At 41.2% G+C, this 23,523-nt stretch overlaps 1 protein-coding gene across 2 annotated transcripts in view; it reads left to right on the forward strand.

Moving 5' to 3' along the window:
• The window catches only part of RORA (RAR related orphan receptor A), a 356,074-nt gene that overhangs the window by 124,322 nt on the left and 208,229 nt on the right, over positions 1 to 23,523 (forward strand). The window contains exon 1 of one of the 2 annotated variants that reach the window (XM_021554230.3): positions 20,502 to 20,591. The exons of the other annotated variant lie outside the window; for it this stretch is intronic. Within the exon in view, the coding sequence (XP_021409905.1) occupies positions 20,585 to 20,591 (7 nt within the window). The 5' untranslated portion in view covers positions 20,502 to 20,584. Of the gene's footprint in view, positions 1 to 20,501; positions 20,592 to 23,523 lie in introns of those variants that run through there. 2 annotated transcript variants of the gene reach the window in all.

Genomic DNA, 23,523 nt, shown 5'->3' on the forward strand with positions numbered 1-23,523 from the left:
CTTAGGGGATCCTGCTGGGCAGGGGTGTGGGACAGGCAAAAAATACTTTTGTCTAGTCCTGGAACAGAGCAAAGGGATGTGTACAACCAGGTTTGGCTCAGGCCTCCTGATGACAAGTGTTTTCCTCTTTTTGATAGCACCTTGAAGAGAACAGGTTGCTCATATTTAACAGCTCTAATTACTGGCAAGGATTTGTAATAGCTGCTACCAGAATTGCTTGTCTAAATCCCTTGAAAAATCAATTTAAATCTGTTCACAGTGAAATCTGATTTTGTTGTTGTCCTTGTTATGATTTGTGGCAAAGGAAATCAGTGTGATTTAGGATTCAATGGAAAGGAATGACAGAGATTAAAAAGATTTAAAATAGTGATGTGGAAATGTGGAACAAGTCTGTGCAGTGAACAGTGCAGGCAAAGCCTGCATATGAGGAATACATACATGATAAGGAGCAGAACTCTGTGGTAAGGGAATTTTGGAACTCCTTACCCATTGACTCATTTCCAGACTCTTAATAAGGTTTTAATAGTTCTGTTCAAGCTGACTTCTTGAGGGATTGATAGAGGAAAAAACATAATTACCACAAATCTATAATGGTTCTGCGTGTTGTAGGCTTCTGAGTATGGGTGACAGAAGGGTGACCGTTGTCCCAGCTGCTGCTCAGCAGGACATGGCGCCTTTCTCAGAGATCACTTCTGGCTGTGCAAATACCCCTGAGAGCAGGTGGGGTCAGCTGAGTGTTGCAGGACATAAACAAAACACAGGGGTACACACTGGGGTGGAGAGCTTCCTGCTCACCATGAGAACCCTGACTCTAAGGGGGCAAATAAAATTGATTTTTTCATATTTTTGTCATCACTTCAGATGTGGTGCCATCCGATCACATCTTAGGATGTTAATGATGGAATCCACTTTCTTTTTCCACTTACTTATTCTGTGTCCTGACACAGAGGGTTCCCATCACTGAGAAATTACCTTTTTTATAGGAAATGGGTGTAGTGGAAGTTACAATAGAGTAACACCATGCTACAGATATCTTTAAAAATAACTCTTGTGCAGACTCAGACCAAACAAATAAAAGGAATTATTTCTATTGTATATATTTTTTGAGTGGCAGCTAGTGTTTTATGTATTGAGAGAGCATAAAGCTTGCTTCTATTTATAGTGTCATTTAAATTGCCTGGATGTAATGAGGGTGTTTGATCACAGGCTAGAAGAGTGTGCTAGGTGGAACAGTCTTTGCTACTTTTTTAAATAAGTAAAATGTGGAGGAAAAACTTGAAGCACTTTAGTTGAGTCATCTGACAAAGAAATAGGGGAGATACTTGGAAATCTGACTGTAAATAGGATTATTTACCCTTTCCTACCTCAGAGGATAGAGTTCTTTTCAAAGTCTTTGAGCATATAATAAGTAGATACTGAATTGTTATATTAAATAACATGAAACTATGTGACAGTAAATACAATATAATGAAGATGACCTTGAACTGCCCTTGAGGATGCAGTGTTCTCCAAGAAAAACTTTTTCTTTCTCTTGTGATATTAAAAATAATTTCTGTAGTGGAGCTATGCTGTAGAATGTTTGTGTCGATATTCCATGTGTAGATTCTTTAAGCATGTGCTTTCACCAAACACATGGGAAATGAGCATTTGCAGAAGGAAGTGAGTGTAGTGAATATTTTTTTCCTCCCCATCCTCTTTCACCAGGTAGATTCTGCCGAAGAGCATACATACAGTTCTGTATAATCCTCCTGTTCTGGGGTCAGGTTGTCACCTGGAACCAGTGACAAAAGGGAAACTTTGCATCTTTTTTACTGTGTTTGCTGCAAAGTGTTTTTGGAATATTATTTGGATGTTATTTTGCTCATGCTCTGGTTTGAGTGGCAAGGTTTAGGTAGTGGGAGGAAGTGCCAGCAGCTTCCCCCATGTCTGATAGAGCCAATGCCAGCTGGATGGAGCTGCTGCTGGCCAGGGCTGAGCCCATCAGCAGCAGTGGCTGTGCCTCTGGGACTACAGATCCACCAAGAGGAAAACCCTGTGCAGCAGCGATTGCAAACAGGGAGGGGAGTGACATATCTGAGAGAAACAGCTCTGCAGACACAAAGATCTGAGGGGTGAGTCTGTTTGGCCCATCTGGTAAAGGGTGAGTGATCTCTTGCTGTCCTTATCTCAACCCTTGAGGCTTCACTGTTGCACAGTTGGACCAGTGTGATGTGTACTGTCTACTGAAATCTCAGTGTTGTTTTTTGCACATTTTGAATCTTCATTTTTTACATATACAGAGGGTAGCCTGATTATTTTGCTTTTAAGAATAACAGTGAAATAATCACTTATCTAAAAATTTTGTGTATTTAAATATAATACACTTTTGTATCTTGACATGCAGATAGAGATTGTAACTGAGCTTCCAGGAACTTTTCCAGTATATTTTCCAATCTTGGAAAGCAGTGATACTTTGCAGTCCAGTAAATTCAGAAGAGATGCTTACAAAAGACCAGTGTTAGCAGTATGACCAAAAAAAAAAATTCTGTGTGACTTCTCTTAAAATTAGTTGGTGTTTTATAATTCAATACACTTAATATAGCAAGGAAGCAAAGTAATTACTGAATTCCAGGTGCAAAAGTATGTGATTTCCTGAATCTCATAATTTAGAAGATTGTTCTGTGATGTGTAAATATATGAAAGATGCTTTGAGAGGAACATATAATGTCTAGCAAAATACCTGTATAATTTGCTTCAGATAGTTCCTACCTAGTAGGTTTTATTTTGATCATCTTGGTCTATTTAAGTTATGGAGGAACTAGTTTACTGTAGTTGAATTCTGGTTGCCAGGATTGTGGAATTCATCCATGCAAAAACCACTGAGTTTCAGTCAATCCCAAAATATTTGGCTATTTGGAATCAGCCGGGCAGTTAAAAGACCTTCAGCTTGTTCAGATCCACAACTCAGTGTTATGTAAATACACAGCTCTTCCTAAGCTGGCATCAAGATGTTTTAAGAGCAATTTGTGTTTGTTGTGCACTTCAACCCTGATCTGCCATTGCAGATGATGCTCTCGGAGAACAGGCAAACACTTGACGCTCTCTGCAGTTCATTATTGGTTTTTTTATGTACCTGCTTCAAAATGTATCTGAATTGAACCTCAGTTAAGGTTTTTGCTCAGGACACCTTTAAAAATCAGCTGTGGCCTTGGTAAGGAAGGGTGAAGGAAAAGGGAGCAATCTTTTACTCTGTTTCTAAAAGTCAGAATGTTTTAGTAAATCCAAGCCTGATTTGTGTTGTTGATGGGCACTGGGGAGATCCTCATGAAGTTTCTATAATACAAAAAGAACTAGAGTGGCGCAGATTTTCTATAGAGTAAAAAAAGGTGCATATAAACCCCTGCCTTGATGATCATCTGCATCCATTAAAAATAAATTCCATTATTTTCATCCTATGTAAAATCAGAGCAGGCTAAAGGGGCTTCATAGCTAGAAGAGATGGGCTGTAAGGAATCAGGATTACAACAGGAGGAGCAGGAAAAGGGAAGATGCAGAACATCATAGTGTCCATATGTGCTGATAACCTGTAGAGCTCCCCAGTATTATGGGCTTCTTTTGTTTTGTTTGTTGTGGTAATCCATGGGCTTCAGAACTGAAGATACTCTCATTGTGAATGACAAAGCTAGTTTAGATAAAATGCAGAGATTTACGAAGTGGATTTTTCTCTCTTTATGCAGAACTGTTGATAATTAAAATGTGTATTTTACAGCTGAGACGAAATGTGGTTACTACTGAGGCTTAATTATTATACTGTATTTATTAAATAAAATATTGGTTTTATTTTATTCATTATGTATTTAATAGTGTTAAATAACTGAAGTACAGCTTAATGTTGCCTGTTTATGGCAATAGTAATTTATCCTTACGGGACTGCCTAAGCAGCAACTGTTGGAGTTGAGGGTGGTTTGAAAACATTTAATACTGCTACACTGAATCTGCAGTGTGACCATTTCTCTTATTTGTGAAAGCAGGGTGATCACCTGTGACTGAATTCAGTTGCAATCAGAATGTTTCTTAGGAATATGAAGTCATTAGCAAGATGATTGTTTTCTCATTACTGGTCAGGGATGAAAGACTTTGTTCACGTCTTGGTTTACGTTTATTTGATGTTGCGATATTAGGAATGTGTAAAATTATCATGCTGATGTTCTTTTTCCATTGTCTCCCTTTTGGCTACTCCTGGTGAAAGGCCTGTTTATCTTCGGCAAGGCAGCACTGGGATTCTGGGATTCCTGCGGCTGTGTTGGCTTGTGTGCACTTGTTGAGGAGGGTGTGAGTGAGTGTGCAGCTCTGCTGCTGGGGCCTGGCTCCCTCCCTCCTGCCAGCCCAGTCTTGTGCTGTGCCTGTAGCCATCCCTCCATCCCTGCTGGAGCAGGAGAGGTGCTGTGCCTGTCGCCATCCCTCCATCCCTGCTGGAGCAGGAGAGGTGCTGTGCCTGTCGCCATCCCTCCGTCCCTGCTGGAGCAGGAGAGGTGCTGTGCCTGTCGCCATCCCTCCATCCCTGCTGGAGCAGGAGAGGTGCTGTGCCTGTCGCCATCCCTCCATCCCTGCTGGAGCAGGAGAGGTGCTGTGCCTGTCGCCATCCCTCTGTCCCTCCTGCAGCTGCAGGAGGGGTCACTGTCCCCCCCCCGCTCCCTCCTCAGTTAATCCCACCATGTGCCTGCATGCTCAGCAAGGGGGATTACTTTAAGTCTGCATATTTTCATCTTTGCTGGGTCCAGGTCAATTTACTGGCCGGGCACAGTGAGCCAGGAGCAGATTGGTGTGGTGCAGAAGCAGCCAGCTGAACTTCAATGAAAGGCAACGCATCAATTTGAGATGCTACAATGTTTACAGGTTATGCTGGATAAATCACACACAATCCAGGCAAAATAAATAGCCAATTTTTCTTCTTTTCCTGCTTTGTGGCAAGGTGATTATATTTAAGAGAAGTGTAGGAATTTCCATTTTACCAGTGACACTATATGAGAACCCGCTTAGCACTGAACAGTGACAGCAAATGCTGAAGTGGAAAAAATATTTTCATCCATCTGTGCTAATCTTCTTTTACTCCAAGATTTAATGGGGCAGGGGTGGGGGAGAATGAGAGAGAGGGGAATCAGAAAAATCTTAAAAGCATGGTTTAAGCTTTTAGCTTTGCCAGCTCGTTCTCTAGTTAATGAAGACAGTGCCAGGCTCTTCTGCATTTGTGGTGGGGATATTGTGATTTTATTTGGACAGTGATGCCTGCAGACTTTGTTACCAAAAATAAATAACTAAATAATGGTCTCTAAGTGTGAAGGGAGGAAGGAAAAGCCACAGCTGAGCAGAGCTGATTGTTTTTTTATAAACAGACTGGAATACACAATGTAGAACTGGAAAAAGTGGTGTTGAAAAATTGTAGAATTGTAGCTACGTCATTTAGGTCCCCCTATACCATCAAATCTGTGATCACCCATGTTATTGTGAACTGCACAGATCTGTGTTCTGCTGATCAGATAACAAAGACAGAAGGACTTAAATCTTGCAACTTGTGCTGTCTTTGCTTTTACCTTGTTAGATATCACATTCTCAAGGAGTTTTTCAGCTAGCAAAACCTAAAGTATTTTACCCCTTTTTAGGTGTTGGATCAGATCTGAGTCTCATCTTGCTTACTCAGTCACAGTCTTTCCTACCCAAGGGCAAGGCTGTCTTTGCAGCCATGGGGAGGGAAGTGCTACATGTTAAAATGGCATGGGCCGATCTCTGCAGAATTCTTAGAAAATCAGCTGATAGCTAAGAAGGGTTTTGTTGCTGTGGTATACAATGAATTAATAACAAAATTGCTGGGAAAGAAAAAAATTGAGAGTGGTCAACTTCTCAGAAGTCAGTCTCTTCTCCTCAGGGTGGGTCAGCTAAAAATATTTCCATGTTTTTCTACTTAAAGGAAGGCCCAGGCAAAGAACCAGAGGTAGGACAACAGGAACAGAAACATCCATTTGAATTAATCTTTGGCAAAATAAGTCACCACTCCACAGAATATATTTTAAATGTTGTTTTAAAATTATGTTTTCATCTCTCCACATCTCTGCTCTTTTCCTAATGTTAGCTGAGGGGGATTTTTCTTCATTCTGTTTGGCTGTGCATATTTCACTGGATATTTCTGCTTCCTCTTTCCTTCTGGCAAGGAACACAAGAAGACTTACCTTGAAATTCGGCTTTAAGACCCCAGGGCACTTCTGTTGTTTCTTTGGGGCTTGTTTGGGCTTTTGGTTTGGCTTTTTTTGTTTTGCTTTGTTTTTGGTTTTTTTTTATTTTCTTTTATTAAGTAAGTTTTTTCATCCTTACTAAGGAAAAAGTGTAATATGGCTCAGGTTTAATGAAAAACAAAGCATAATAGATACATCAGTGTTTAGACAGAAGTAATAAAGCAGCAAGGCAATGTAATAGCTGTGTTTCAGATAGGCTTGAAACCCGAAATCATGCATGTGCATTTAGTCCTGATGAGTTTTGTGATGGTTTGTTCTTTGAAGTGATTGTCAAGTAGTTAAGAAACAAGACTCCTGGATTTTCCATGTGCAGTAAATATCTGAGCTTGAGGATTTTGGCATATTAAGCTACTGCAGATTGTACACGTAGACTGGGAGGTTATTTCTGAAAAAAATCTTTTATTCCATGTTACTCAGTTAAGCTGCAATTTTCAGAATTGTTAATATATGTTCTAACTTGGGTAGATTTAGTACAACCAAATAATTTCAAATAGGTTATGCACTAACCAAGTGGGCTGAACTTAGCGCAGTCTGAATTCCCAGGCGTGGGAGACTTGGCTGTGTGATGACACCCCATTAAAAGAGGGATAGTTCTCTGCTGCAGTGCCTGTTGGCAAAACAGTCCTGAGACCTGGCTGATTTTACTACACTGACTACTGGGTTGGGAATTTGCATTGCACCATTACTGAGACATACAGACAGTTTGAGGGCACAAAAGGCAGTTCTTTGGTTCTTTCTGTGCAATTGGAGACACATAGGGAAACATTTCTCTTCTCATTTTCATGCCATAATACCTGCTGTTTAATTTACCTTGGCTTTAGAAGTGTCAATATTTAAAGTGCTGTTACCATTGTGACCCACAGTTGGTGGCCCACATTTTCTGCTGTGTGTTTTCATTTTGCATGGTGAAATAAAGATCATATCTGACTCAGGATATAGAATTACCTCGTGCTGCCCTTCAAATCACTGCATAGTCATTCAGCTGGTCCCACCTGACTGTTGTTTTCTAAGCAAGTTAGAAATAAAATGTTTTCCTCTGGATGTTTGAAGGTGTAATTTTGTATTTAATGCTGGTCCTCTCAGAAGAGGAATGCCAACAAAACTGTCTCAAAATCAAGTTGTGAGCTTCCTGTAGTTCACTGTGAAGAGTTGGATCACTCACATCACTGATGTGCAGGAAGGGAGTCTGATTCTGCACAGAAGGTAAAGACTTGTGCTTTTTTGTCTTCTTCTTGCCTCATCCTGGGAAGCTTTTGGCTCCTTGGGACTGAGGTGTTGGTAGTTTCCTGCTCATTTTTGTTGCCCAGAGAACTGAGGTTGCCATTCTGACAAGACTAAGACACCCCTGCAATGCAAATACCTATGGGACAATTTCACTTGATCATTTAGAGACATCTTACTGTCACTTCACTTGTTACTTCAGGCATCACTTAGGCCATTGCTCAGCCTCCCATCCCTTCTTTCCCTTCTTTTGGATCATACTTAGAAGAAAAATATTGTCAGACATTCAGGACTTCAAGGTCCAACTTGGCAGTAAAAAGTGTAATTGCATTTGAAAAAAATTGTATTCAGGATGTAAGGAGAATTATGTGTGTGGGTTTTGCTTTTATTCCACATGTACAGCAGGTGTGAAGGATTTGTTTGTTCAATTGATTTTTGGGGTATTTATTGTTTCTTTGTTTCTCAGTGGGGTGGGGGGTTTTGGGGTTTTTTTGTTTGGTTGGTTTTGGGTTTTTTGGGTTTTTGGTTTTGTTTTTTTTTTTGTTTTGAGTTTTGGGTGTGTGATATCAACCCAGGAAAACAATCTAGCTAGTAATTGCCATGTTGTCTTTGATAAAACCACTGTTTGCAATATTTGTTTGCTTTTGCTAAGAGCTTTGTGAACCTCTATTCTTATTCTTTTGGTTCTAATCTGAGTCTTTGTGCTTTTGGGACAAATAGTCTGAAGGTTGATGTTTTGCCAAAATGAACACTTGCAAAACGAATTAAAATGAGAACTAATGAAAGCCACTTTGCTTCTGAATGAGGAGTCTTTCAAAGAGTTCAATGATCTTTAATACATAGTAATTTTCACTTTAGTTAATTTGATTTAACTTGAATTGAATGAGGCTGTGCAAACAGCACCAAGTCCCATTGATTTTCTGTGGGACTCAAGCTCTTAAAGTACTTGCAAAAATTATAAGGGTGCATTTGAAAATGTTGACAGCTCTTGTCCTTGGCTTAAGAAGCACTTCAAAAATATTGTGTTTAGCTTTTATAGTACCTTCAACAGTTATCCATTTCTATTTTAAAATTTTTTTTTCTTGTCACTATGGGATCCATCACAGCCACTCAAAAGCTGCTGATGCCACCGGCTTGGAATTTAGCTACACATGTGGCAGCCCCCACATATCAAAGGAAGTTATCCTCATGTGCATAACATCATTAAGTTGCTGGAATAAAGAGTGTGGGAGAGCCTTGGTACAACATTTTCATCTCATGTTCTCATAAAAATTAGCTGGGTTCTGATTTGTTTATTTACACCACCAATGGAGATTCTTTTCAGCTGAAAACATAAGTTGCACATCATCAAGATAGAGATGTCTGTGTCCTATCTGCTTTCTATTTGTTTGTAGGTGTATGGAAACTCTTCATATTCCTGTTACTATTAACAATGATTTTAGTGTTTATAATACCTTTTATGATGGATTGCACAGGAGTAGAGATGCACAGAGCTACAACTTCACAATGGCATGAGGAAGAATGAAGGAAGGAGTGTTCCAGCAAATGGAGTTGGTGGTACTGTGTGTACTAAAGCAGAAAATCCATATCCTTTTAGTTAGCTCACAGTTGGCCATGGGTAATTGAATAATTGGTCCTGCACATGGCTGGAAGGCCATGCTGTTAATTACTAATTTTTTTGCAAGATAGAGAGCATCTGCTTGCTTCGTTTAGTTTTAATAGTCAGTGGTCTACAGAACACCTTCTGGGTTGTTTGTTTAGATCCCTGAAATAATTATCAAAGCTATTTCTATTCTAATAAGCCACGTATCTAGATGCAGTGATTTTAGGATCATTGGTAGGCTATTGCTCTCTCCAGTGTTGTTTTCCATGGCAAACATATAAGGTAATAGTGAGTACACTATGGAGGTACCTTGAGAGGTCACCATAGCCATTCCTGGGCCTGAACATATCAACTTCATCTGGAAATCATTCCAGGTCTGGCTAGCAGATGTGTGCCCACCCGAACTCCAGAGATGGACAGTCTGTAGTTGTTCAGGTGATCCATGTCAGGTATTTCTGACAGCTGATGAAAATCTGCTCTGTTGAAGTTCAAGCTCAGTACTTGCAGTGCTGTCTTCAGGTGTCAAGGAGGAAAAGGTGATGACCCTTTGGCAAGCTCGCAGTTATTCAGAAGCTCATGTAATATTTATCTGGTCTTGTGGTATCTAGACCATGAATCCAAGAGTTTTTTCAATGTTTTCCTGATGTCCATATTTCCTACTCTGAGATTTTTCCAGCCAAGCAGCACCTTTATCTCAGATGCTTTTGGAAGCAGATCGTCCCCAGAGTCCCTCTGCAGCTGCTTACACCACCTAAGATGAGCATTTTGTCTTCATCCTTGCTGAATTCATATCACTCTGCAATTTGTGATCATTTAAATTCTCCTCTTTATTCATGCTGCTTGTGACCCATCCCACCTTTAGACTGTTGGCACAGTTAAATTATTGTGAAATGTTGCTACTAAGTGACTGTTTCCTAAACAGAAATACTGACAGAAGACTTAGTCCAGCTAGTAAAAACACGTCTTCCTAGCATGTTAATGTTTCTTTCTTCCCTGGACAGTTGTTATCCTCCTAAAAAGTTCATGCCTAGATAGTTTGAATTTGACCCTTCCACCCTTTCCATAGTTTCAGTTGTCTAATTGGAACCAGTGTAGGACTGGTACATAATTCATATGCAAGGGACTGCGTGTCTGGGTTTGGTGTATATTTACTGTTTCCTACTGATAATGCTAGGATTGATCACTTGGATGGATCTGTCCAGTGCTAAGCCAGGAGGCACTAGGATAGCATACCTGTGTGTTGTTTCTCAAAACTTTTCAATATGGGTCTCTTCTCCCTTTTTTTGCTCCTGCTTTGTACCTTTGGTATAATTTGGAAAAAATACGTCTTTTTTCCTGCATTGACAGTGTAGGAAAAAAAAGTTATCCTTAGGAAATCACTTTCAATACGTTGTTTCAGTAGGGAAACTTTTCACAGATGATTACTTGTTAAAGGAATTTAGCATTCAGTCTTAATACTGGCATCAACATTTATAACTCAGAAAAACTGAAAAATACATGATGTAGATTAGCTTGAAGAATCTTGACCTTGAGGAGAATTAAGATGGACATTGTAACTGTAAACCACAGAGGAGAGATCATAAGGACTTTAATACCACTCTTTTACACATGCTTGCCTATCACTTGTAAGCTTTTATTGTGTAGCATTTGTAAATGCCACATTAGTAAATGAATATGAGTCTCCATAGTTTCAATTTCTAAGTAATTGTCTTTTCTAGATAATGACAGGAAAGAAATGTGGAGCGCACTCCTCTGTGGCCATAAGCATTGTTCCCTGCCAGCAGAGCTCTCCCTGCATCAGATTGGAATGAGCTTAGACAGGCAAATAGTGCCAGGGACCAGGTACTCCCCCAGATCTTGACAAGGCACCACTGGGGGTGGGAGAAGAGAAAACTTGGGTGCTCCAATTAACCATGGATTGATGAGGTAGCTGGAAGAAAGCAAGAGACCATGACCTGATTCTGTGCTTCGTGAAGGAGGTGGATTTGTAAACAAAATAGCTGAGGCAGATCTTTGATTATTATCAGTGAAGAGGGAGAAGGGAAAGAAACTCAAACCCAAAAACCAACCTTGAGCTGAAGCATTCATTTAAACACTCTTAAAAGCAAAATAAAATTAAAATCTCTCCTTGGCATGATTGTGAGATAAGACTAAGTTATTATTTGAGAAAAGCATGTTTAATAAATGTTATATGAGACAATAAAATAATTGAAACCACTCCTCATATATTTAATTTCTTAATTGAAAATTATATAAATTGTTTATATAAAGAGTATAAGAAAATCTATTGAAATCTTAGTAATTAAAAATGTAAATGCAGTTAAGAAATTAAAAATGCCAAGGTTTTATCTGAGGGTTCAGATGAATTAGTTTTGCAATATTTAGTGTTTTTAGAGCCTCTTGAGCAGTATTCATGTTACTGAGCACTTTAGTTATAGCAAAAGTCTGTAGATTGCAGACCTTCTTGTGTTGGATTTTTTTTTTTTCAAATTTTAGTAAATGAGGAGTTATGATTAGCAAGTGGCTTGTTGGAATTACTGCATGGCTTTCTAGAGACGCTGTAATTTGTAAATGACGTTTGTGAATATGGGAATGGACCCAGTTTCACCTGGACTGCTGTAATTAGTCTGCAGAAGTGCACGTTGTGATTCAGCACAGCCCAAATCTCTGTGTTTTGCCTGTCTTGCTTTTTTTCGTGTTCCTGGTGATTGGAAGAAGCCCAGGTAAAACCTACATTAATGGCAGGGCACAGAGTATTTTGCTTCATTACTGGCAGTTTATAATTGTGCAGAAGTATACTTTGTTTTTTTTTCTTCCTGAAGGTGGGTGATGTATTTGGGAAAAAAATACTACATTAGAAACTTGCAGCTGACAGTGTCTACATTCAAGAAGTAATTAGGGCAGCAGCTGATAGGCCTTGTCCCAGCTCGTGTATTGGTTACTGACCACAGATGTTGGCCTCTTGATGCCACGATAATAGATTCTGGCTGTCATCAAACCTTGGATGGGGTTAATAGTATTAAAAAAAGAAGAAAATTACACATTCCAATATAGTAGTTCTATTAGTAAATAGGAATTAAGTTGTTAAACAGTTATTAAAACTTTGTAGGAATATCTGCCAGGTCTGCTGGCATCATGGATTGGGAATCAGGTCTCAAGTACTGTAAGGAAAAATTTGAGATCTCCCGCATATAAATCATCTCAGTCTCAATTTAGTAACTTCCTTACTCTATTTAGTAAGCTCCCTTACAGCACTCCAAATGAATTTAGTGTTCTCTGGAGCCCTTTCTGGATATGACAGCCATACAGAACACAGGCCCTGACAGCAGAGAGGGTTTCCTTTCTGCTCAGAGGACAGGCTGCCTTCCTCACACTGCACCAAGTTAAAATAGGAGTGGGAATGCAAGAGAGGAAATCTATAGGGAAGTTTAATGGCAAATGCTGACTTGAAGCAGCATCAACATTAGCACTTAGAACTCAAGGATGGTCTCCAGAAAATGTTCCATCCTGCTGTTAAAAAGTCACCTTACTGAGCAGCAAACAAAAGGTTGCCAAGGATGGTTGTGACTGATTGCTGACAGAGTTGTTGTTGCTGCAGCTGCCCAGGCTCCTGCTGGCAAAAGCCATAATATGTATTGCTACAGGTCATATAATGGTAAATGAACACTTACTGCCTCTGTGGCAAGTGGATTGATTATTGTGTCCACCTCCAAACAGGTCTGCCTTTGTTTTACAAGTAAACGTATTTGCTCCTGCTGTGCTGAAGTCAGAAGATGAGTTCAGACACACAAAGCTCAAAGCAATTGTGGTGTGTACAGGAGCTTGCTTCAGCTTTTACAAAATGGCCTGTCAAGTACATATATATAAGCAAATAACTTTGTAAATGTACATTACTTTTTCTTGCAACTGTGATTTTATTTTTCATGGGTCAGTGTACGTAGAATGTTGATATAAGATAATAGACAAGACTTAATTGCTAGACACTGGCTTCACATCATAACCTGTGCTCTGATAAAAAGATAAATTTATATTGATAAATCTATTGATATTCTATTGATAAATACTATTCTTAATACATTTTAGCTTTCTTAGTACACTTGGAAAAAAAGAAAAGTGCAAGAAAGCTGACTCTAAAAATTTTTCAGTTTGAAGCCCAAGTTATTCTGATCTTGTTTTAACTGAAATGGGAGTTTGAGTATTTCCACAAGGACCAGTCAGTGCTGTGCAACCAGAAAGGCAGGAAGGAAGCTGTCAGCTGAGAGCATGGCCAGTGAAATTTCTGGGGGGTGGGAGGAACAGGTGTGCTTAAATCAGCACAAGAGCCGATTTGGGGAATAAACCACTTGAAATAATGATTAATCCTTCACTGGGTTAAATATAGGTGATAATTGACTCTCTAGCTATGGGCAGTTGAGGATGTGGGCTGGTGAAGTTCAGGGCCCAGTTCTGCTTGTTTTGGCACCTTTGTCTCAGTTATCTGCTTAGGCTACCAGACTGTCAACTGTTCTACGAAAGCACTTCTGCAACGTTCTCAAGGCTTTCATCTTTCTTCCAATACAGAATGGAAAGTATTTTCCAACCCTTAAATGAAATACAGTTCTTGTTTTTGTGCCAGCCACAACTGTAACTTCTGGCAAGAATCAGTTTGGACTCCAGTCAGCACCAGGATCAGGGAGGAGAGAGAAGTGGCCTAAAGCTTGATCTGCCACCCACCTCTGGAGCTGTATCAGGCATGCTAGGACCTAAGCCCTGCATGTATTGTGCATGTGCTTCCCTTAATTAAGTCTGACAGGGGGCTGAGAGACAACATGCTCTGATCAAAAGATTTTCTTAGAATGGTGGGGCTTTTTTTTTCCAGTTAAAGGTATTGGTACATATCCTTCACATGTTTATCCCTGTGTATATTTACATAAACCTGATATGTATCCTGCAAATCCAAATATTTTTGCAGATTGTGTCTTCAAGCAGTTTGCAATGAGGCATTTTTTTTTAGGATTTTTTTGGCTCTCTTTAGAAATCCTTGCTTAGTATCCTACATTTTCTCATACGTTAACATGGAGCATATTTGCCCTGTGCAAAATGAGACTGAGGCGCTTGTACTGTGATGAAAATGGACTAACACTGAATTATCAGATGTGTATAAGGAGCTGATGCCCTTGCTTTGTCACTGGAAAGCAGTTTTTCTCCAGAAATTGTCTGCCAAGTGATTTTTAAATTGTGTTAGGTAAGAACTAGGAGCTACATCCAACTTCTTAGATTTAATTGCTTTTAGAAGTATTTTTAATGTGGAACGACTCTGTCTTGTAGGAAATTGGTAGTAAATTATGTGAGGGAGCGGAGAGTCAAACAAACCAGGGCAACCTTTAGAACAAAGCGAAATAAATGCTTGCCTGGATCTGTGTCAGTGGGAGGCCACTGTGACCCCACAGCAGTTAATTTGTTTAGCATGTTGCTGCTGTTATGCTAATTATGTATTTCTTGAACCAAGAGATTGTCAGCTCCAAATTTCAAAACTTCTTTCTTTCTCTTAAGAAAAAAATAAAGGAAAAGGCAGATGAAAGTTTCTTGCAAATGTACAATTCTAGGCTGCCTGTGCCTTTCTATGTGCTTGGCTTTTGCAGCCACTACAAAGCTCACTTTCCTTTTTTTAATAAAAACACTCTGGTAGCACTAGGTCAATCTCAAAAGGAAAAAATTAACAGAACTGTGTTAAATTATATGGGTTTCAATACTTTAAAAGAAATGGACACTTGTGCTGAGGAAAGCCCTCTGCTTGCAAGCTGCATGTTCTTCAGAGAGGTGAAGGAGTCCACTTTGCAAACCTGTAGGATAACAGGTTGGGGGGATGACATTTATTGTCAGAACATTATTTGGTCAGTCCAAAGATCAAGAAGTAAAATGCTTTGGTCTTGATTTTTTTTTTTTCCCCCCAGCAAATATTTCTATCATATCAAGGTAGTTTTGGGGAATTTTTTTAAGTTCTACTGTTGAGCTTTCTGCTTTTCTTTCTGTATCACACTTAAAAGACTACTAGGCATGTATCGCTCCATATGACTGTTTGGAGGGGTTTTGGTATTAGCAGTCTAACAAGGAATTACTTTCAAGTTACCTTTAGTCTCAGTGCTGGTAGAATTGTGCCAGTTTGCATTCAGAATGTCAAACTCTACTTGTTGGCAATGATAAATCTTCACGCCTGGTTCAGACTTACAGGCAGCCTGCCTTCTTGCAGAAATCCAATTCAGGTGCAGCTGAATTTGCCTTCATTCTTGCATGCTGAAAATTCCAGTTGGGATCTGGGAGTTTCCGTTTCAGGCCACATTCAGTAAATGTTGTACTTTATGTTCATGAGGAAGACACAAAACTGCAGTTGGGTTTTGAAGTGGTGTAAATCTGGAGCAGTGAGACTGATTTAGCTTTTTACCCTTGCATAGGGATAAAGCCAGGTCTCAATCTTCTTTGAGATACTCTCCTCTGCCTCAATCTGCTGTCTTACAGTGCTGCCTTGGGTGTCCAAAATGACTTTAGTAGCTTCATATCCAGTTGGGTCCTGTAAGAACCACCTTTGGGCTGATGAATTTTAATTCATGTAAAGGACTTGGCCGTGAGCAAAATTCCCCTCCATAACATGTACTGGCAGCCATCAATTGCCCTTCGTATTGGAGGCAAGTGTGAGGCAAAAGCGAAGCTAAGCAAGACTGCAGTAGTAGTAATTGCCTAGGTGCTTGTTTAACCAGGCAGCAAGTAATGAAGTCAGGAACTGTAATGTCACATCAACTACATTACCTCGTTTTCTTCTCTTGCAGACACAGGGAGGTTAAAAATAATGAGCCTGTCTGCCTCTCCCCATACCCCTGAGCACATTGAATCACAAGCACCTTCTTTCTAAAACAAATTTATTTCTTGCCGGCCTCCTTCCCAACAAAGACTTGCCTGTGATGAATACCTGACTTCACAGCATATTTGTCAAAGTGGTACACCTGTGAGGGTTGCAGCACAAGATAAATTTTGGCATGCCAAGGGAGTAGAGGGAGGTACCAGGCAAGGAATAAATCTTTGTGTGTTACACCAGACTGTGAATGAGCATTCTCCTCCTAAGAATCGCTGCTCTGACAAGTTATGATAAATTACGCTCTTTGTTGACACCTTCATCGTGTTATTTATGGCTCGTTAATTGAACTGAAAAGGAGACTTGTAGCACAGCAGGGGATTGTACAATGCATTTCCACTAGGCTGGAACCTGAACCAAAGAACAAAAAAAGGGAGGAAAAAGGTAAAGTAATATATGCATGTGTGTACTCACCACTGAAAGGAACTGGCTGTAAGAGACCAGACCAGAACTGTAGCAAATGCTCTCAGGCCTCTCAGAAACATTCCTGATCAGTCCTTGTGGATCTCCCAGTTAACAGCCTGGATGTTTGTCTTGTTCCCACCTTTAATCCTCGTATCTGTGCTGCTCTGTGCATCGCTGAAATGTGGGTTATCAATTCCATGTGAAGGCAAGCATCTCACTCGTGTTTCTGAGCTTGACCATCCCTCACTTCCCTAACAGCAGTTTTTACTGATTTTTCATTGTACTCTCTTTTCTGGAGTGACATTCTCATAACACAGTGGGTGAAAAAGAAGGATGCTGGTGTAACACCACAAAAGTATCACATTTGTACAGCAACACAAAATTCTGTTCTTTTGGGGCAAGATGTGCCTGTTTCAGGCATTTGGGGAACCTTCCAGCTCTCTGCCAGTGTTAAGGGCAAGGTCTTGTTACCATCCTATTGTGGCAGCATAGGCAGACATTTTCTCTGAGAAGGAGCAGTGTAAACAGGAAAGGGAGAGGTAGAGGATCTGAGCGGGTGGCTCTCTACACATGTTGTGCAAGAGTTGTCTGCAGGAAATATAGCTGTAAGTTATTGTGGGGGATGATAAACGAGAGAACAAAATCTTCAGTGGATAAATACTGAGGCAGACAGGCTTGTTTCTGTGAAGAATTATAGATTTGATGCCGAGTCTGAAATGGTTCTAACAAGCTCTGTCCTGAAGGAAAATTAAGTAAAGTGATGCCTGAGAGTATTTATCATGCATGAGTATTTTGAGAAAAATTAGAATGCTCCAGGAAAAGAGCATGTTTTCCTATGAAAGCGTTCTGAGATAATCATTCAGCTCCTTGCTGGAAAATACCATCTGAAATTCTCACATTTCCATGGCAGTATGAGCAGCATCATTTATGGATTTGTGTTTGGGCTCCTCTCAAAGGAGCCAGGTCCTTCTGTAGTGCCAAGGTTGAGAGTTAAAACAGCGAGTGACAGGTAGGTCCCTTGTTATTAGGGTCTAGAAGAGGGAGTAGTTGGGCTGGGTGTCAAGAGATCTGAGATTCACTGTGGCAGAGTTCCTTAATCAGCTTTGTAGGTACAAACTTCTTGAACCTCATGGTTTACTGTCTGTCTTTTTCTCAGGTGTGAAATAAAGCTTTACTTTTGCCTTAGCTAGAGATATAGATTCTATCCCTGCCAAACCACTTGCTCAAAGTAGGTAATGAAAATTAGTTATTCTTCTGATAGCTTTCCAGCCTCTCAAGTGAGATACAGGTGCAGTGTCTTTGTTCCTCTTTAAGGATTTCCTGGTGCAGGGGCAGCCTCTCCTGTGTGCCTTTCTGTCCGTGGGGATGTCACTGCATTTTGCCAGGCTCTCAGGAACTGATGCCCAGTTCCTGTGCATGCAGCTCCCCACTGCTGCCCCTTGGAAGGCTGGCCATGTCCCCGAGTGGAGAAGTGTCCTCTGTGGCTGGGCCTGGGGTGTGCAGTGTCCGTGGTTCCCCTGTGAGCCTCCGTGCTGTGTGTGCAGTGCTTTGGCCGAGCCTGGCTGTGCTGCCGGGCTCTGCTGTGACAGGGACAGTGCTGGACTGCACAGGAGCTGGGCTCTGGCTCACTGGAGGGTGCCAGAGCTCCGCAGTGAGTATGGGAGCAGGATGGCAGCTGGTGCTGCCTCACAGCCCGCTGGCCCCTCTGCTGAGCCCTGCGGGGCTGCGGGGCTGCCGGCTCTGCGTCCCGGCTGTGGGTGCGCGGCGTTGATAAAAGAGTTAAAGCAGCGCAGTGGCACTGCGTGTGGAGGCGCTGGGAGCTCTCTATTTATAGCGCTGCTCCCCTTAGCTCCGGGGAATTGTCGCCTGCGTGCCGCAGCAGCGGCCTCAGAGCACGCTCCGGGTGCGGGTGGGCGCAGCAGCCGGGCTGGCACACCCCGCTGTGTCCTGGTGCCCTGCGGGGCGTGGGGCCGCGGCGTGCCGGGGCTGGCGCGCCTGCCGGGCAGCTGCCGTCAGCTCCTGCCTGCGGGCCTGCCCAGGAACAGATGCTGCTCTTTCATGTCCCTGGAGGTCTTTAATGCCTTCTCTTCGAGGTGATGTAAAAGCAGTATGATTTGGCTTACAATCATAACAAAGATGGAATTGTAAGGGGTGTGTTGCTGTTGTTTGGATCTAGAGAATGGGGTCATTAAGAGCAAGGGAGCATCGGATCCAAAACACAAGGCTGTTTGCTGTTTAAAATAGCAGCCCAGCCCCATGCTAAGTGGTAGCAGCCTCTGTGGGTTACTTGCCTGTACCTTATTCCTCAGGAAAGTCACTGCTGCCAATAAGGATATCAGCATAGCTCCTGGTCTGAAAGGGTTTCAGTTTCTCACTTGATGGCTGCTGGGGTCCTTCCCCTGCCCTAGTCCCCAGAGCACCCCACAGCAAGGGAAAACCTTGAGGTAAAACTTACACACACCAGTTTGCTTGCGTTTGCCACCTTCTAGAGCCGGAGTTCCACATTGGATCGGTTTCAAGTTTTAATGTTGAAAAATGTTTTTACGTTCTGTTCTGAGCTGCAGTGTAATCTGGTGGCCTGATAAACTGGTTTCTTAGGGATCTGTCCAGTGCTGGAAAGCATCGTGCTGCCTTCTTGCTCACCCTGCCTCTTGTGTTCCTTGGTGTGGTAACTTTCTGTGAGTGTTGCCTACAGAGCTTCTTATGTGCTTCACACCAGAGGCTGCATTGCCAAAACACTAGCAGCTACTTCTGGAGCCAGGAAGTGGAACATTGCAGGTAGAGTGGGAGCAAGGAGAAGGAAACCACACAGACAGGAAAAGTCTGAGAGAAATAAAGCAAATAGGAAAAAGGTTTGCTGCAGGCTAGTTTCAACCATCATTTCTGAAAACAGCTGTAACTAACATCCAGTTCTATTGAAGTAGGGCAGAACAACCTCCAGGACTGTGTTCTGCTCTCTCTTCTCCATCTTTTGGTTGGGAGTTAAGTGCATGCAAAGACCTTGTTTTTCATTTTGTGGTTGTGCCCTTCCTATAGCATTTTCTCCCCAGCCAGCTGGCTTTTGTTTTCAGTTACAACAGTGTGTCATTTTTTTTTTGTTTTTTTACAGTATAGAACAAATTGAGCATTAAGCTATTTCTTCAAAGTTTTCACTGACAGATCATCTTTCCCTTCTTAATTTTTGATTAAAAACTACTTGTAATAACATAGGCCACATTACTAGCACAATAAAAAGTTCATGAATGAGGGACATTCACTTAAATAGCCTTTTGGAGCTGCTGTTTCCTCACCACACCTTCAGTCTTCCCTGGCTGTCAATTTTCCAGGATTTTGACTGAGTACACTCATTTTGGCTCACTGCTGCAACTATTGGTATACATTTGCAGAGTGTCATGGTGACTGTAGTATAATATCTGTATGAGATGAGCTGTAGTGTGAAATAATTCTAGTTTAATACTGCATTCAAGTTAATTTATAGCAGCTATTTTTCCATCCTTGCTAATGAGACTCAAAGTTCGCATGTCTTTGTCCATAATAGGAAGACTTTGAGAATACTTTTTTGTTGTTTGCCATGAATTTTCAACCCTGAGATGATTGTGAATTTTCCAATTTTTAGCTTTTATTTGTGTTGATCATATTATTGGCACACTTGAATTGATATTCTGCATATTTGTGTATGCCCAGTGCTTCATTTCTAGATGTTCATATGATAGTTTAACTATCTCAGCACACAAAGACAGCACGATCTCTTGGGCTTCAAATACTCTAACCCTGGGAGATGTTCCCCTGAAATAACTCTCTCAAATGAGACCATAAGCTGCAAACTGAAGATAGCTGAGGAGAAACAGTTTACAGAATTTATGTAGCCTGATAGGCCCTTTAATTCCTGGACCACTTGTACAAAAATGAGGCAGATACAGCAGTGACACGTCTGTGTCTCAGATATTGAAGCTGCTTTTTTCCACAACTACCTCCATGCTCTTGTGTCTGTGACAGGTAGAAACCAAGCACTGTGTGGTAATGAATACAGCATAAAGAAGGGTGTTAGCACTGGTGTCTGTTTTCAAATCCAGCAATTAAAGTTTAACATGAAAATAATTTTTCTTTTTATCCACTAAAATTTTACAGTGGAGGGGTAACATTTGGACAGTTGTGTCATCCTGGATCAGGAATGTGAGTAGAATCAGCAACTTTAATCAGCTCATGGGAGGTAAGTGCCACCCACACGACAAAATAATTGGCTTCAGTCTCTGTTTCTGCACTGTTGTTCCTTGTTGATTACAAAGCTAAAAGAGGAGTGAAAAACAACCTCCAAGTCACTTTTACATAATACTTGTTTTGTGAGGGTTCCACTAATCATGTCAATACTGAGCCTCTAGTTTTTGATAATTACGTTGGAAATGCCCAGTTTGTACATAGTAATTCCAACTATAATTACCATGAAATTATATAACTACAAATTACCCTGTCATGTGGATGGACTAAATAAGCATGTACAGTACCTGCTCTGTGATAACAAATTAGAATTACATGGTTGGTTAACTAGCAGTAATATGAGATTTTTGAAGTGGCCAAGCTGGCTAGTTACATGAAGAGAAAGTGTTGGATTTTCTGTCAAATGCTTGGTTTGATTTCAAAATAGTAGATAATTTATTTCCTGATATTTCTTTATGTGAAAAAAACAAAACAATTATGGTTTGGGGTTTGTTTTTACTGGACACTTATACTGTAGTAAATCATCTGTTTGGTCACTGCCACCTGTTGTGTTCATTCTCCTGAGCGCTGGCTGCTGCTTGCGGGACATCGCTGGTTTGATTTGGGATTTTTTAGGGATTTCTAACGTAATGTGTTAGAAAAACAATTGCTTTGCCTTTTTTTTTTATCAAAGACCACTTTTTCCTTGGCAGCAAAAACCCTGCTTGATTGATAAAAGAGCTGTAAAGATTATATACCTTTCCCTTTCATTTGAGGAAGGGGAAAATCGTGTCTGAGACTCATATACATGACAAAACAGGCTCTTCATGTGTCAGAACCTCCTTTCAAAACATCCACACTGTAGTTCTTTCTTACAGACAAAACAGAAATGACGGAGATCTTCCTTAGTTGCTGTTGACCCGTGCCATGGCACGGTGGGGAAGGCAGCGCCGGCTCCTGTGAGCGCCCGGCCGGGCTCGGAGGCAGCAGCGCTGCCCCGGGAGCACGGGTGGCACCGGGCAGTCCTCTCATCCGGGGGGCGGTGCACTTTTGTGATCAGAAGCAAAGGCACCGTGAAAACTGCGCGCGTCCCGGCGGCGGGAGGCGGGAGCCGGACCCGCAGCCCCGCGGCCGGGAGGGGCCCTGCGGCTCCCGGCGCGCTGCCCGCGGCGGCCGCCAGGTGGCGGCAGGGAGCGGCGGCGCGGGGCCGGAGCGGGTCTGAGCGCGCCTCTTCCGGCGGCGCTCCAGGCGCTGCGGTACAACAGCCTCGCTTCTAGGGAATTGCTGTTAATCTTAGCGCAGAAAGGCACCCGGCCGAGGAAAAGGCTGCTGGAGTTCTTTCACTGAAACTTCTTCCAGTGGTAGCTGAAGCTTCATGGAAAGGGTTGGGCGGCTGTGCCTTTAATCTGCTGGAGTTGCTACAGAGAAATGTGTAACTGAGAACAAAATGTTTGTCACTTCTTGCCCTAAGCCATACTATTGCAAGAGCTGAGCTTTCTCCAGCTGACTTTAAATTAATTTTCATGCCTTGATTTCTGGTTTCTTTGGTCTATTCTTAAATAAATTACACAGCCACCTACGTGAGGCAGGAAATTGTTAAAGAGGTCTACAACCTCCATTCTTTGTTCTTATAGAAGTTTGGTTTTTTCTATATTTCTTGCCGAATCTTTTCCTTATCAGGCATCACCTCTTCTCAAGAATACTTTTATGGGAACAAGGAGTTCCGGCTGAAGCTTGATTTGTTTACATGCAATTGCAACTCCAAATGCACGGCTTCAGTTCACAATAGTTTATTTCTGATAGCCTCATTGGTTAGTAGCTGAGAGAGATGAAAACTAATAGTAACAGGTTTAAGCAGTGGTAGCAGCCCAGAGATTAATAGAGTAATCTCTGGGAAGAGTCATCCTTGCTGTCCAAATCCAGACATTCCTTTCAGTTGGTATATTAATTACTTATGTATTCTTCTTTCTGTTTCAAGCAGATATGAATGGTTCCATATGCAGATATATATCCATGTTTGAAAAAGAAAAGTAACACAGGAATTCTTAGCCTAGAAATTATTCAGGGTTGTGTTTTTTTAGTTTGTTTGTTGTCTGTCTTCTGCTTTTCTCATAGCTGAGTCCACCATGTGTCTTTGGTCTGTCATTCAATTAAATACTGGGCAAACCTGTAGGAAGTGTTCAGAGATTCATGCTGGGGACCTATTTCAAACAAATATCCTGTGAGGTGTGAATAAACATAAGGTGTATTTCAAATTGCACAGGGACTCTGGCATGCAGTGTTTATGAATGTGAATAATTATAATTAAATGTTTCTGTTCTCAGATTCTTCTTTTTCTTTGTGTCATCTCTAAATCCATCTTTCAGAAGGTGCTGACTGGGAACTTAGCAGCAGAGCAGTTTCTCATGACTGTTGGTTGGTAACTGGAACATCTCAGCTTCTGTGAGAGTTTGTGGTAATTTTGGTCACACTGAATGAGATAATTCAGCAATCAGCCAGTTTTTTTAGCTGGCTTGGTGCTCAAACTCTTAATAAGGTCAAGGATTGAGTAGTTTCAACTTTTAAAAAATTGTAATTATTTAGATTATTTTAAGTATTGGGGGAAAAAACCAATTATTTAGATTATTTAGAGTATTAGGAAAATGTTTTCAGGCAGTCGGTTTCATAGGATTTGTTTAAAAAACCTGAGCTGTTTGATTAGCTGTTAAGAGATGTGGCAGAAAGGCAGTTGACTAATGGGATTTTCATCTGGAAGAAGGGAGATGTTTGTACTAAAAAATCAAATAAGTGATGATAAAGTGACTGTTAATTCAGATATCTGCTGGTGCGACAATTATGTAAAAAGCACAAAAAGTTTTCTTCCACAAAATCAGTCACTTTCTCTTTACAAGTAGAAGGTTTCTGTGCAGCACATCTCCCTCTGTTCACTGGACGTGTTCGTAGGACAC

The sequence above is a fragment of the Lonchura striata genome, chromosome 11 (genome assembly GCF_046129695.1).
Source record: "Lonchura striata isolate bLonStr1 chromosome 11, bLonStr1.mat, whole genome shotgun sequence".
Taxonomy (NCBI): Eukaryota; Metazoa; Chordata; class Aves; order Passeriformes; family Estrildidae; genus Lonchura; species Lonchura striata.